Here is a 15,780-nt window from a genome sequence, read left to right as displayed (position 1 = left end):
TGTTCAGGATCTCACATGCCCTGAAATCATGAGATGTCAGGGAAAACATAAGTTAAATAAATTATATAATACATATAATTTGATAGTAAAATATAAAGTGTTGCACATTTTATTCATGCAAAGATGAGTAGGCTATGTGTATTTTGTACAACAATTGCAACTGCTTTTTATCACTTAAAGAAGCACCACAATTTTAAAATTGTGTCTTCTGTTAGTTACATAGCCACCACTGAACAGACATTTAGAATGTAATTTAAAATGCAAAATACTGAAAATAATATTTTTTAAAAAAAAGCTGTAAACGCTTGCATTTTTTTATAAGTGTGTCCCATCGGGTAATCAAAAGTTCTACACGCGCTTGCAATCTTCACGCCTACTTGAACACTTGAGCCAAATACAGGAACTACGTCATGTAAGAAGACAAGGGATCAAGTGCAAAGACCGCAAGTGTGGGTATTTGGACAAGGCTAAAGCCTTTCAGGCAGAGGGGAAGCAAAGAAGTGCTGCAGGAATGTTTTTTTTTTTTTTTTTAACTTTAAATTATGTAAATGTATTCTATCAGTCTTCAAAATAAAATTATCAATTTGTTAATGAGCATAATATATGGACCCTTTAAAATGAGAATCTGATTTGTTAGAAAAAACAGCACCAAGATGGCAGCTTAGACCTGGTCTTGTTTCTGATGTGTCAGATCTCATTCCCAACCAGACAGAATGAGCCAAAATGGGCCTTTTTATGAATATTAATGATTGTGCTTTGGGAGAACAAAAACTTCCTGTGGGCAGCACAGCAACTAACTGACACAAAAGACCCTTAATACGTCTATTGTCAGAGAGAGACAAAAACACATACCAAAACAAGCTATCAAAAATGAAGTATTTACTTTTTGTACAAGCTGTGATCATTTCATTTAGCAAATACAAAGTCATTTATTTACAAAGAGAACTTCTTTTTCTATGAAGACAATAGGCTTTGTGGAGAAATGGGCTCTAAACTGGTGGAGTTATAGCTGTTTTTCTCAGGGGGTGACCCTGTTTTCACAGACTCAAAGCGGATGCCAGAAGGCCCCTCATGCTGGTGCATTCTTCTCCAAGGGAAGCAGAGAATGCGTTTGTAGGTGTTCCTCATGTCCTTGTCCCGAAACGAGTAGATGATAGGGTTCACCAGAGAGTTACACTCAGCCAGAACCAGGCAGTACTTTTCATATTTAAGAACCTCACATTCATTGCAACTCAGACCATCCAGTAAGAGAATCACCAGACCCGGCGTCCAACAGATCACAAAGGCGCCTGCAGAGAAATAAGATCACAAAAGAAAGTGTTGGTGAGTGCAAACGTACAGTGTGACTTACAAGTTAAAAACCACTGAAGCATGCAAAAGAAATGAATCATCTTGCGAAACGCTTTATCCAGTAAATGCTGAATCGTACCGCGAGCAATTAACATTTGTGGGCGATAAGATTACACAACATAAAAGGTGCAATTTTCACATGTGAGTGAGGTTCACGCAGTTTTCAATGCAGATTCAGTTTAATAACTCATGTAATGTAAAAATTAACAGTAATAACTTGCAATAAGGTAAATTTGTTAATGCATTAGGTGTCACAAACTAACGATGACCAATATTTTTGCCAGCATTTCATTCGTTCAAACGTTTGGGGTCTGTCTCAGCCTCAGATGTCACGCCCACGGAGCGTAGGCTGAACGTCTGATGCATAAGGCACACTTCACTAGAAACACTTCAGGAGTTTTGAAATCGTCATCCGGTTGGTTAAATTCCACAGGATGTCAAGGAGACATGTTGTTGCCTTTTTTAAAGGTCTGCCTGGAAACTAATCAAGCGGCAACCTCCCCTAGTTTATCTTGAAGCCAATACTAGTGACTTAAACTGCAATTCATTGACTGGCCGCTAGGGCTCAAAAAGAGCGCAGTATCTTATTGACACACATGTTAAAATGGGCAGCTTTACAGCAGAAAAAAAGCAAATGTTTACTTTACAAATTGTGGTTTTGGTCTATACTGCAAATTTTGCCCTACATGACTCTGAGTGGGGTGAATTTTTTTTATTACTCATCCATTTAAATTATATTAAGCCTTAAAATTCGGCATAATTAAGATTAATTGTGGTCACTTGATTGACAGGTGGATTGTGTGGCCGTCTATGAGCCATCACACTACCTCAGCTAATTCCAATCGCTGAATTTGGCATCTCAGCCATGTTTGGGGTTTTTTTGGGGATTATTTTATACAATTTTAATTAAATTAAATTTAATTTTAAATAACAAATATTTCATGGATTTAACGGTTTTGTGGACAAAAAGTACTGTTTTTCAATGGACACTCATGGACATTTTACCCAAGTGCCACGGATTGGATTCATCTCGTGATCGCGATTTCATTATAAAGGTATGGAGTCCTGTTTTGATTTTGCATGCTGTCATTTGCACACCCGACACAAATTACAATTACTGTTGCTGGAGCATCTAAATCGTTAAAACGACACCGTAGATTGACAGTAAACCTATAGATATAACTTTATCTTTATTAATATTTTAGATAGTATCTAAGATAGATAGATGGCTCTTTTGCCTGCTAACATGATCACGTAGGTGTGTGTGGTTTCAGCAACCAGGCACCTCAGTTCCAACCACGTCCTGCTTCTTTGGCCATTTTCAGTTATCCGAGAGTAACTTGTGGTGATGCGCTGCTAAGATGGCGGCGGCCTCATTTTTGCATTTTTTTTTTTTTACAGTCTATGAAACTAATGCTGTGACGCCAATTCCCCTCATAGAACAAGAACGCTGTCGTGTTTACAACTGTGATAACAAGCGCTTACCAGGATCAACTAAACGCTGGATTTTTGAAAGAATGTGAAGTTCGTGGCTCCATTGTTGCAATAAACTTTCACAGCGTTCTTGAATTAATAATTTATTAGATGCACGGTCTGTTATTGTAGGGACATCGACTTTACATTTTCACGCCCCTAAACATGACACAGAACAAAACGAACTGTGATTGGTTGCGTTACATGTCAGTCAAATGTCTTCTTGGGCGGTTCTTGAAAGCTGCAATAGAGTGCCCCAGGGATGACGCGTTTTTGTAGGCCAACCCGGACGTTAGTAGCGCACGGGTTCCCTCGACTGAAAGCCTATGCATTTTTCCCATAGACTTTTGGAAAATCGCAAGCTCTGTGTTTAACAAAGGGTACACTTACACGTTTTGTCTATCAAGATAATCTTTACAAGTTAACACAACATTTATACATTTTGAAGCCTAAATAAAGTCGTCAGATATAAAAGGCTAACAGTAGGCTATAAACGGACTACAGCACACCATGGTCGCGGATCAACGTCGTCACCAACAAGCGTCCTCAAACTTTATTTAGAAAACAACTCTATTTAAAAACACGCTCACTGATTATGATCTGCGCTGTGTATAAATACTTTTCCTCTTTTTCATGAGAAATGCTGTCCAAATGTCCCGTTTTTAATGATGACGTCTGAAGTCCCCGCCAAAGGAAGTAGTCCCTTTTAGCAATTTGTTAGCAACCGCCGATTTGAAGACACAGTAAAACTTTAAAAAATCACAAGCGGGTTATAACTGGTGTGTTTTATGTCATAGATCAAAACGTGACAGTATTTAGAGGCTTTGTTAACCACAGACCTTATTTCAGGCGATTTAGCAAAAACCCATTCAAAAAAACCCATAGACTTTACGGCGTTGGAACCGGAAGTCCTAAAATGCTAACTCACTTCCGGGTTTTGCCTACAAAAACGCGTCATCCCTGGGGCACTCTATTGAGTGCCCCAGGGATGACGCGTTTTTGTAGGCCAACCCGGAAGTTAGCAGCGCACGGGTTCCCTCGACTGAAAGCCTATTCATTTTTTTTTTTTAAATCAGGGAAATTAGAGTATTTGGGGAAATAACTTTAAAAAGTAATGCAATATTACAATTTTATGTTACTCCGTAAAAAAAAGTAACTGTTAGTTACATTTATGGAAAGTAATATGTTACTTTTGCAATACCTTTTCTCATCTGGGCTGTTTGTTTGTTTGTTTTTATAATAAAAAAAGTTCTGTTTTTGGCAAATGTAAAGGCCCTTTGACAACAAAAGTGAAATAAATAAGCCTCAGGCTGAAGGAAATGCAAATTCATGCCTGTACAGTAGAGGGCGCAGCTCAAACAAACCATTCAGCTGTGCTGCTATTCTGGAATACACAGAAGAATAGGATACAGGAGAAGTAAAGCTGCCATTTCGTGCTCTCTGAATTATCGTAAATACGAGTTTCCTAAGTAAAAATTGCACATGAACGCCCTCCCGTTTGGAAACTTGAATGATGAGCTCGTAATCACGACTTAAGAAGTGGGAATTACCAACTTTCCGATAGCACGTGAGGGCAGCATAAATGCATGTTCACATTTAGTCTAGAATAACCATCATGTTTACTCAGCGCCTCTGCACTCTTGATATCTCTAAACATAGGGTCCGGAGAGCCGTCAGTCAATAAATGGAAAAACAAAGCAGATATTTTGTTGTAAACTTAACAGTAATGTGTTACTTTACTGGTTACTTGAAAAAAGTAATCTGATTACGTAACTTGCATTATTTGTAATGCGTTACCCCCAACACTCTGTGGGTCTCATTCATGAAACACGAGCAGAATGAATTGTGTAAATCGTATGTAAAGTGGTTCTGGAGTAAATTTTCGGATTCATTAAAATGTTCGTATTTTCCAAATGTTAGTCGGTACGAAAGAAATCTACACTTGCTCCCAGCCACGCGTAAATAGTGCGTTTAACATCCGAACGTTTTGCTCATTAATAAGGCTGCATTTTAATTCACCTTAAGGTACATATTTACAGCATTTTGAAAAAATATTATATATAGTAATTACATACGTTTTTTCTTTTTACTTTTATTGTGAGAGCCAGTAATAGCATCTGCAAACGGAGCACTTTAATCAAATTATTAATTGATTTCAATAGGGCTGGGCAAACTAATGGCCCCTTAATTGTTATGGAAATTGTTTCCTATAAAATGGACAAAATCCTTTGTTTGGTGTCATAATATGATGCCCATATATAGTTGTCAGTCGGATTTAATGGGCGGGATTTATGGTAATTGAGAATGAACGTGCACGCGCGTCCCATTTACGACTGATTGGAATTCATTAACACACACACATTTCTCTATCACTTCTGACGTTTACGAAGTATTTGTGAATCAGGAGAAGAGTTTTTGGGAAGGTCTCTTTACGTGCAAATCACTCACATATTTACTCGTACGTATATTTACGAATGTTTCATGAATGAGACCCTGTGTGTGTAACTAACCACTAATTAGAAAAAAATGACTTAATTTATGCAACAAAAAAAAATTTTAGAAATTAACATTAACCAAGATTAATAAATGCTGTACAATTTCATTGTAAGTTCGATACCTAATGCATTAACTCATGTTAACAAATGAAAGGGATAGTTTACCCAAAAATGAAAATTACTACATGTTCACTCACCCTCAAGCCATCCTAACTGTATAGGACTGTCTTCTTTCAGACAAACCCAATCAGAGTAATATTTAAAAATATCCTTAGTCCTCCAAGGTTTATCATAGTTGTGTATGGTAGCCCAAATTCTAATAAAGGCCTTCTGAAGTGAATCGATGTGTTTGTGTAAAATGAGTATCCCTTTTATAACTTGCCATGATGTTCTACACTACGTCATGGTGTTGCGTACTATGTTGCGGAAGTTAATGCTTTTTGGACATTTGTCAAATGAGTATTGCGGTCACGCAGGAAGTTTGTTATTTTACTCTAAGTTTTAAATAAGGATACTTATTTTACACAAACGCATCGATTCGCTTCAGAAGTCCTTTATTAACCCACTGGAGTCAAATGGATTCATTTTTTTTTTTTAATGGATGGCTGCATTTTTCCTGTCTTCAGAATTTGGGCACCCATTCACAACCATTATAAACCTTGGAGGACTAAGGATATTTTTGAGTATATCTCCGATTGTGTTTGTCTGAAAGATGATAGTCAGAAACACCTAGAATGGCTTTAGGGTGAGTATATCATAGAATAATTTTCATTTTTGGGTGAACTAACCCTTTAAATCTTATTGTATCAATAGTGACAACATTTTAAAATGACTAAAATATGAAAAATATTTTTGTATACAAAATGTTTTATACAAATAAAATAAAAATAAAAAAAAGATTAATAAATAAATATGACCACATTATGTTTTACAACCTTAACTAATCTTTTCTTGTAATAAAAAGTTTAATTAAAGTAGTCAATCACTACTAAAGTAGAATGCATGAATTGCATTTGCTTTTATGAACATTTACTCAAAAGTACCATGTGCTCAGAAATCTCAACCCACAGCCTTAGGGTAACTTAAACAACTGATTCCTGGTTAAGGTGCAAAACAAGCAAGCGCTTGACAAGCAAATCTGTGCAAAACCGGTTTGGTAAACTTGTTTTTGGGTTGACAGACTTGTTTTTCCCCCTAAAACAAACAAGATAACAGTACTTCTCTATACAGTTGGAGATACAAAAAAGGCATCTTCATTTCCGAAAAGGGCTAAATAAATGATTTCACTCAGACGGAGTAATCTCACAAAGTCTACATAAGAGTCAAGGCCTTACCCAGAATCATGGACATGGTCTTCATGAGGCTGATAACAGTCTGATTGTGCGAGGGCTGATCCGTGTGAGGGGACATCAGTCGACTCCGGCGGCGAACGTAGATGAAGATGTGCGTGTAGACGGCCACCATGATGAAAAAGGCCAGGAGGTTGAGGATGGCCCAGAACACTAGGAAGCTGCGGGAATACAGCGGCGCCACCATGCAGCAGGTTGTCGTGTCACAAACACAGTTCCAGCCCATGGTGGGCACCAGACCCATGACGACGGCCACCAACCAAATAAAAACTATCAGCATCACCACACGCCACTTGGTCATGGTGCTGTGCAGCTGCATGGTGAAGATTGTCTGATGGCGCTCCACTGCCACCGCCAGCAGGTTGACCACAGAGGCGGTCAGGCTCATATTGATCAAAGCTCCTCGGACGAACCACTGTTCCATACTCAAATTGATGGTCCACGGCCCTGTGTGGAACACGAGGAAGAGATACGACATGCCGGCGAAGAGGTCCGCAGCTGCCATGTTCCCAAGTAAGTAATAAATGGGAAAGTGGAACTGTCGGTTGATGATGATGGCCGCTATGACCAACATATTCGCCAGAATAATCAAGACACAAATCGGGAGCCCGAGACCGACCACCACATAGTCGTGTGTGCGCCATTGAGGGCTGATGTACTTGCCAGTCTTGTTGTAGAAGTACGGCACTGAATAGTTATAAGCCTCACAGCTATTGAATAACATCATTATAGACGTTCATGTAAATCACTTGAGCTGTTCAGTTGTTGCCAGTTTTCCCATATGCTGTAATCCTAATGATGCTATCAGCCACCATTGGAAATGCTTATCAAAATATGTCCCAATGTTGCTGCTTACAAGGTGTGTCTTTTATTGTTTTCCAACCCTAAAACACAGGAAGCATGATGACAACAGCATTATTTGTCCATACAAGTCCAAGACAAGTGAAGAAGTTAATCTTTAACAAGAGTGCAGAGGAAACGATACTACCTAGTCTTCATTAGACACATTGATTTCAAGGCATATTAAAAACTGAACGCAAAGTAAAACGGAGGAATGATGTTTTTGCCCCATTACAATCTCAGCTGTACAGTTTATTATTGAACATACACGTTTTGAGAAGTAACCTTAACAGAACGAGAAATAAAACTAGTTGTGGTTAATGAAATGCTCAATGAAACCTGGACGCAACAAATGTAGTGCAGAAAAACACACGGAATTTATTAGCCCCTGCAGTGTTACAGTTTGGCTCGGTGGTCAACACAAAAACAACTGCTACTTTCTTCTAAAATGACACTAGAAAACACACTTACCGTTGCCAGAGTTTCAGAGGAAGCAAAGAAAACACACATAACAGCAGCTCAGACAGAGCTGGCCGTGTGTCGATGTTTCTTGGCACTCGGGAGCTCGCCGGAAACGCTCATCTGGCGGAGCTCGAGGAGAAATAAACGCGTGAAGAGCAACTGAGATCGGCCGAGATCCGATGATCCCACCTCCCTGAAACCTGATTTGATGAAACCACTGCCTGAAGATCCAATGAACACGACACTGTTGTTTAAAACGTCTGATGACAGCTTTACAAAGTGGATATTTTATATCGTTTCCCAGAATCTCTGGCACAGATGTATGGCAAGCCGTTTTTATATTTATTCCGTAATCCAGTAGTGACTTTACTTGATTTCATGTTAGTTTCGTTAGATAGTACTTATTTAGTTATAACTATTACAATACTTAGAGCGTCAGTATTAACGTTTACCAGTTTAATTAAATTATAAAGTAGACATTAAAGGGTTAGTTCACCCAAAAAATAAAATTCTGTCATTTATTACTTATCCTCATGCCGTTCCACACCCGTAAGACTTTCGTTCATCTTCAGAACACAAATTAAGATATTTTAGTTGAAATCCCATGGCTCTGTGAGGCCTCCATAGGGAGCAATGACATTTCCTCTCTCAAGATCCATTAATGTACTAAAAACATGTTTAAATCAGTTCATGTGAGTATACAGTGGTTCAATATTAATATTATAAAGCGACGAGAATATTTTTGGTGCGCCAAAAAAACAAAATTACGACTTATTTAGTAATGGCCGATTTCAAAACACTGCTTTAGGAAGCTTCGGAGCATAAATGAATCAGTGTATCGAATCATGATTCAGATGTGTCAAACCGCGTGTCAAACCGCCAAACTGCTGAAATCACGTGACTTTGGCGCTCCGAACTGCAGATTCAACACAAAAGATTCATAACGCTCTGAAGCTTCCTGAAGCACTGTTTTGAAATCGGCCATCACTATATAAGTCGTTATTTTGTTGTTGTTTTTGGCGCACCAAAAATATTCTCGTCGATTTATAATATTAATATTGAACCACTGTACTCACATGAACTGATTTAAACATGTTTTTATTACATTATTGGATCTTGAGAGAGGAAATGTCATTGCTCCCTATGGAGGCCTCACAGAGCCATCGGATTTCATCCAAAAAAAAAAATCTTAATTTGTGTTCCGAAGATGAATGAAGGTCTTACGGGTGTGGAACGGCATGAGGGTGAGGAATTAATTACATTATTTTCATTTTTGGGTGAACTAACCCTTTAAGACAGATAAAAAAAAAAAAGTCACTAGAAACAACATGGAAATTTCATTAGGTCTCCTAATGAAAAGTTCCTGGTACAAAACAGATTAAATACCAGCATCAATTTGAATATGTTGTCAAAAATGAATAGTTGATATCTGATCCACAGATCCTCGTAGAATTCAATAGCAAAAATTCACAACTTGCTACCAGTAAAAACTAAATGTTACTTATATGTATTTAGATAGTGACTGATTTAACAGATAGGATACTTTTCATCACTAATCTAATTCTAATAACATTAAAAAACATGGTATTTAGGAATAACCCTTATGGGAATTAACAATGGTTTTATTATAGTACATGTGTAGTAAAGTGTTTTTTGGGGGGATTGATTACATTTGTATAACCACACTTTTTTTTTTTTTTTTTTTACCATAAATACCATGGTTAAATTATGGTTCCTGTAGCAAAAGCATGTTTAATTTGTGGTAACTGGTTTAACTAATAACCATGTTTTTGTGTGTTTTTTTATTTGGAGAAAAACTTGTAAAGAAAGTGGTATATAGCTTGCCATATGAGGTGAACTCAAAACGAAAGCGGCAAAGAATTTTAATTAAAAATGGTGATTGCGGCTAGGACTTGTTAAAGAGTTTGCAACAAAATGTATTTTCATTTAGAATTTTTTTTTTTTTTTTTTTTACACAAAACAATATAAAACAAAAAGATAAATTAAGCAGAATGTCCTGCTCAGACTGTCTGGCTCCAAAATCATAATAAAACCATTAAGTATCATATAAGTACCATAAAACTATTACAAAAGTAGTCTGTATGACCCATGAACTATATTCAATGACTTCCAAAGTAATATTTTATGTGTGAAATAGACTTGAAGTTTGAGCTATTAATAGAAATAAATGACAGACTAAAAGGGTCTCGAAAGAATTCTAACTGCATTGTGTAACAAAGGTTTCTACTTTTAACTGTGATGTATCATAATCATAAGTTCAGTTTGCATCATCCTCAAGAATCTGGGCTTTTCTCTATGAGAATTTGTTTATTGTTGTCACTAATGCTGGGATAATTCAACACATTAAGCAGTTAAAAGCCATCCAATACTCACAGGAATACAAAGCCCAAAAAAAATGGAACAAACATATCAGACATTTTGATGTAGTTATACAGAATTTTGTCACACTAAATTAAACAGATTGTAATAAGTGACAGGCTACACATTTTTGATAATTATGTTATGATTTTCAGTTAAACAGTCTTGAACTGAAGATCTCATAAAAGCATTACCAAGGAACAAATGTGTAAAAGCTTAAACCTTTAGAACAATAGTTTCAAATATTTACTGAGATAACAAATTGTACAAGATAAATGTTCTCCCTCGACTTTGTGAAACAGTGTACTGAACAGATCTTAATCCAATCAGGTTTTATTTTTGCTTGTTTTTAATATAAGACAAATCAGACTAAAGGCAAGTAGTTATGAAAATCCGAAACCTTGCTGGAGCCAGTATCTAAAAAAAAAATCTTCGCACCAAATGAACCAGAAGCAATCAATGATTGTGTTTTATGATGTCTTTATCCAGAACAAAGTCCCATATGAGTTTGTTGACTATCTCAGGTTGATCCTGCTGAACCCAGTGGCTGCATTCGGGAATAGTGTGAATGACGACTGGACCTCTTACATAAGGCCTTGTTCCACCGGACATGCCCTCTACTAGTATATTGTCTGCCTCACCCCAAATTAACATGCAGGGCACACCAACCTCCTGATGCTTGTACAGAGTGTTACTGTAGAAAGAGAGGTGCATAGAATAACCACTTTATGCAATATACTGCAGTTTAAGCCCATGAAGTAGAAAAGGAAGTGTGATGCGTTTTAAACCTGAGAAGAGAGCGGAAATAGTTCAGAGGGGCTGTGAGACCTCCGGGCTGGGACAGCCGGTACAGGTAACCCTCCAGCTGGGACTCAGTCAGCCTTCTGTCTTTGTTCTTGATGCCCAGATTCTTGCCACAAAATAGACTTCGAACCAACTATGCACATGACCAGTGTTGGGGAAAGTTACTTTTAAAAGTAATGCTTTGCAATATTGAGTTACTCCCTAAAATGTAACTAAATGCGTTACTTTTTATGGAAAGTAATGCATTATGTTACTTTTGCATTACATTTTCTCACTTGGGCTGGGTTTGCTTGTTTGTTTTTATAATAACAAGGCAAATGTAAAGGCATTTTCACACCAAAAAGTGAAAAGAAAAAGCCTCAGGCTGAAGGAAATGCAAATTCAGACCTGTACTGTAGAGGGCGCAGCTCAAACAAAGCTTTTTTAAAACAATGCAGAATAATAGGAAGCAGTACAATTTATTTATACTTAAGCAATAAAAACAAAAAGATGAAACACAAATGTGATGTTTATCTAAAGTCATATTTGCTTATTAGTATGGCTGAATTGTATTATCGAATGTCAGCAGCAAAGACATGGGTTAATAAAGGGAGATTAAATACATGAAGTATATTTGTTTTAGTTTACGTCTTTAACATATTGCAGGTTTCTGTAATATTCTGAGTTTGCATTTTGAGGACTAATATTTTTGTGCAAGCGTGTTGAGTAAATGTATTTTTACATTTAGTCTCGAACTACAATCATCATGTTTACACAGCGCTCACAACACCTCTGCACTTACGATTTTCTCAAAATGAGTTCATGTGGTGTGAGTCAATAAAAAGGAGAGACAAAGTAACTTGAGTTACATTTCTGAAAATGCATTTATTTTGTTGTAAATTCAAAAGCAACGTGTTTCTTTAATCGTTACTTGAAAAATAATCTGATTACGTAACTCGCGTTACTTGTAATGTATTACCCCCAACACTGCACATGACAGAAACGAGCTGTAACTGTAAGGCCTGTTTCACACATAGACTGTAAGCGTAAGCGGCGCGTGAGCAGCACGTATTATTTTCGGAGTGCATGTTAACCAACGAATGCTGACAGGCAGCAGGAGTGTTCAAAATGCACAGAATAACCATATCTAATGTGTTTTAACAAGAATTTGAGTATGACAGAAAAGAAAATTAAGAATCAGAAATAATTATAGAAGATTTACCCATTTAAACTTGTTTTTAATTATTCAGTTTGGGTCAAAGTATAGTGTATTATAAAAAACTAAAGTAAACTAGCCAGAAAATATGATTATATATATATATAAACATTATTTTGCAGCATACCCAAATCAAACAAGAGTTTGCTGGCTTTTTTCGCCGAGTTTGCTGTCTTGTAAACGTGCACGCGTCAGATGATGAAAAACACAAAGCTTACCTCATTCGTGTACAGTAATTGATGACACAAGGCTTTTATTAATTTATTTTTATTTATTTATGTATTTACGTCTATATGAGAATGTTGTACACCTCCCCATGTTAACAAACTTTCAAGACTATCAAGTTTATAAATGACCAACTTATAAAAACAAATGTATAGCTGTCTTCGTCAAGAAATGGTCACTTTATATGCAGCTTCGAGCCGCTGCTGTGACGCTGTACAAACGCTTCCAGTGTGAATACTCGCTCACGCTTGCAGTGTGGAACAGGCTTGAGACTGACGACAGAAAGTTACCCACAACTGGTGTTAGTATTTCTTGTTATAGTACAAAAAAAGTGTTAAAACAGAAAACAAACCACACCACAATGTTAAACAGTCGGAGTGCATATAGAGAGTGGAACGATAAAAGTGTTCATGCTACCTTAAAATCTTCAAGAGACAAAACTATTTCGGGCAGCAGTGGTAACTGAAAGAAACATGCATGTCCTGAGCGCAACAGCTGAGAGGGTCTTCTCAAAACGGCATCTGGGTTTTACAGAGATAAGTAAAAAGTTGAGTTCAGAATCAGAGCAGTGTTAAGAAACAGAAGTCAAACGATGAGCTGTCTGGCAGGTCACAGAAGAAATATGCACTCTTACCCAGCCATGAGGCAGGATGAGGGGCGTTCATGACGATGAGAAGCTGCACCATGTCTGGCCGCTCCAGAGCAAAATGCCATGCCAGCATCCCACCCCAGTCATGGCCCACCAATATACAACTCGTGTGACCTGTAATTAAACAAATGTCATTCCAGTGCATTTATTGTCTAAGGCAGTCATTTCTCACACTGTGATATAGTCAGTAAGTAGGCCTACCCAATTCATCGATGGCGTCTCTGATGTCATATAAGAGTGTCTGCAGTGAGTATTCCTCCAGCTGGACGGGTGCATCTGAATCTCCACAGCCACGCAGATCTAGCGCCACCGTGTGGTAATGACGACTGAATTCATGTAATTGGTAACGCCAAGAGTACCTGCAGGTCATATTTTATTGTGTTTTGCTCTAAATTAAAAGTTTTGCTGATTCCCTATGTAAATTTAACAGAAACAAAAAAGCAATTTAAACATTCTTTTAAGTAATTTATTTTATGTATTATCTGTTTACTTTGTCAATACTCTATGTCCCTCGTACAAAGTCGATTGTTCTATTAATTGTTAATTTCAACTTTCAGTATATGTTAATAGATTGAATGTTAATTGTTGTTACTTGAAAACTTAAAAAATAAATAATTGAATGAATGAATTAAATAAAAAGACCTGCAGGTCATATTGATACTAGAACATAGAATACATAGAACCTCTGACTTGCTTTATATATTTTTTTCTTCATATGCCAAATGTGCTTTAAATAAATATTGTTGTCGTTGATATTTAATAATATAAAATGATTAGATCCTGTCCTTGATTCTGATTTGTCAATAGCTGTGCTTTATTCACGATAAAACATGGCTACGACTGCTTCACTCAACGGTTCTGTGTATCACTACACAACAGCTTTAGCAACCACTCTTAGCAACTTAAACTGTTTGTTCTCAATTGATATTGTTCGTTGAAGCTTACTGAATTATCTAGATTATATTGTGAGAGAGAGATCAAGTGAGCGAGTTTATTACCTGCATTCAGATTTAGCATTTTCCTTCAGGTCAGTCCTATGTTCATAATAAAAAATCTGTTTAAATGTCCGATGTATTATCTTGTCCTTTTATCAGTTCAGGGGTTTTCCCGTGACTGACAGTCGCTAGTCAAAGCTTTTGTCATTTGCGTCTTTTTCCTTGTTCACAACAATTCAGTCTTTTCAATATAAAAGTCTTCACTACTGACTGACACACTCATAAAGACAGTCTTTGCCGCCATCTAATGGCCTAATAATGTAACTTCTGTTGCTGTTTACGGTCAGGGACTATTTTTTCCGGCGGAAGGAAGGCTTTAGTAAGAGTTCTTCATGAAAGTACATATTTTTGGCTTTAATATTTGTATTGTGTGGTAACCGTATTATAAAAGCAATAAGGTACTCGAGGCTAGTGCTGTATCGTGAATAAGTCATGGCTGAAGGGCGTTGTAGGTACTCTGCTTCGCATCGTGCCTAACAACGCCCTTTAGCCGTGACTTATCAACATTATGAAGCTGCAGACCTTACTCTGACTTATTCATGATACAGCACAGCCTCTTGTACTTTATTGCTTACATATAAAATACAATATAATGTTAATATAATAAAATAATAATTAATAAAACTATCTGAAATGTCTGTATATTTTAACCTATAAGAAAACAGAAACACTTTATGAAACTGTTTACTGCAGAAAGAGAAGAGAAAATGAAGGAGGAAGTCACCAGTTCTCTGGGAATCCATGAAGAAACAGCATTAGGGGCTTTCTGTGGTCTCCTTTAGTTACATAATGGAACCTCAAGCCTGAGCTCTAAAGCATAAAGACCAAGAAAAAGAAGTCACAAAACAAAGTTACATTATTGGTAAAGAAAGAAAGAAGATTAGATAGATAGATAGATAGATAGATAGATAGATAGATAGATAGATAGATAGATAGATAGATAGATAGACAGATAGACAGATAGATAGATAGATAGATAGATAGATAGATAGATAGATAGATAGATAGATAGATAGATAGATAGTCCTGGCCATTATTTTCAATACTCATCGATCCTAGATCAAGATTTCATGAAAGATTTTTTTTTTTTAATTAAGATCATCATATAGTCAAAGAAAGAGATTTAATTAAAGATTGGCTATATATAAATTCCATTTGTCCACACGTCACGGGGCTACGTGTGATTCCATTAAAAACAAAGGAATGTGAAATAGAACGTGAACGCCATGTTCTATTTTAAACACAGGTGGCGCAAGAACACAAGATATCATTATTTAGCCGTTCATTCACCTTTCGAACTCGAGAACATTGTCGACCTCGTACTACATATTACGTTGTTAAATGTTTTTAAAGGCATCCGATAAATTCATATTTTTCACGATAAATCCTCTCACCCTGCCCTTCAGATATGCATGGTGACCAAGTGCAGGGTCTTGGAGGCAGTCTGGGGGTTTCTTTCGGACGGTCCATTGAAAAGTTCTGTATGGATCCCTAAATCCAGTCCAGGCAATTCGGATCAAAACCAAACAAGCAGTGATCCAAGCTGTGCCATACACAATAATGT

General features: G+C 37.0%; 2 protein-coding genes across 4 annotated transcripts in view; both read right to left on the bottom strand.

Annotated features, from left to right (window-relative positions):
• Nucleotides 1–698: 698 nt before the first annotated feature.
• Nucleotides 699–8,225, bottom strand: lpar2a (lysophosphatidic acid receptor 2a). Its single transcript, XM_067376597.1, has 3 exons — nucleotides 7,979–8,225; nucleotides 6,653–7,551; nucleotides 699–1,289 (listed from the first exon to the last, which is right to left on the bottom strand). Exons 2-3 carry the CDS (start codon nucleotides 7,392–7,394, stop codon nucleotides 955–957), a joined length of 1,077 nt encoding a protein of 358 aa, XP_067232698.1. The 5' UTR covers nucleotides 7,395–7,551; nucleotides 7,979–8,225; the 3' UTR covers nucleotides 699–954.
• A 2,067-nt stretch (nucleotides 8,226–10,292) lies between these two features.
• The window catches only part of LOC137013011 (epoxide hydrolase 3), a 6,475-nt gene continuing 987 nt past the window's right edge, over nucleotides 10,293–15,780 (bottom strand). The window contains exons 1-7 of one of the 3 annotated variants that reach the window (XM_067376578.1): nucleotides 15,611–15,780; nucleotides 14,941–15,026; nucleotides 13,423–13,580; nucleotides 13,207–13,335; nucleotides 12,990–13,093; nucleotides 11,137–11,285; nucleotides 10,293–11,042 (exon numbers count right to left, since the gene is read on the bottom strand). The exon at nucleotides 15,611–15,780 is cut by the window's right edge and continues 423 nt beyond it. In XM_067376578.1, coding sequence (XP_067232679.1) covers nucleotides 10,805–11,042; nucleotides 11,137–11,285; nucleotides 12,990–13,093; nucleotides 13,207–13,335; nucleotides 13,423–13,580; nucleotides 14,941–15,026; nucleotides 15,611–15,780 — 1,034 coding nt within the window. In that variant the 3' untranslated portion in view covers nucleotides 10,293–10,804. Of the gene's footprint in view, nucleotides 11,043–11,136; nucleotides 11,286–12,989; nucleotides 13,094–13,206; nucleotides 13,336–13,422; nucleotides 13,581–14,940; nucleotides 15,027–15,506 lie in introns of all 3 variants that reach the window. The other 2 variants (XM_067376586.1, XM_067376570.1) reach the window with 2 other exon arrangements.

This window comes from Chanodichthys erythropterus, chromosome 3 (genome assembly GCF_024489055.1).
Source record: "Chanodichthys erythropterus isolate Z2021 chromosome 3, ASM2448905v1, whole genome shotgun sequence".
In the NCBI taxonomy this organism is placed as follows: Eukaryota; Metazoa; Chordata; class Actinopteri; order Cypriniformes; family Xenocyprididae; genus Chanodichthys; species Chanodichthys erythropterus.
This window is presented reverse-complemented; position numbering and strand designations above follow the sequence as displayed.

Coding starts and splice junctions, on each gene's coding strand:
- lpar2a (XM_067376597.1), bottom strand. CDS start 7,394: ATGATGTTATTCAATAGCTGTGAGGCTTATAACTATTCAGTGCCGTAC. Junction 1,290..6,652: donor GACCATGTCCATGATTCTGG/GTAAGGCCTTGA, acceptor ATTTCTCTGCAG/GCGCCTTTGTGATCTGTTGG.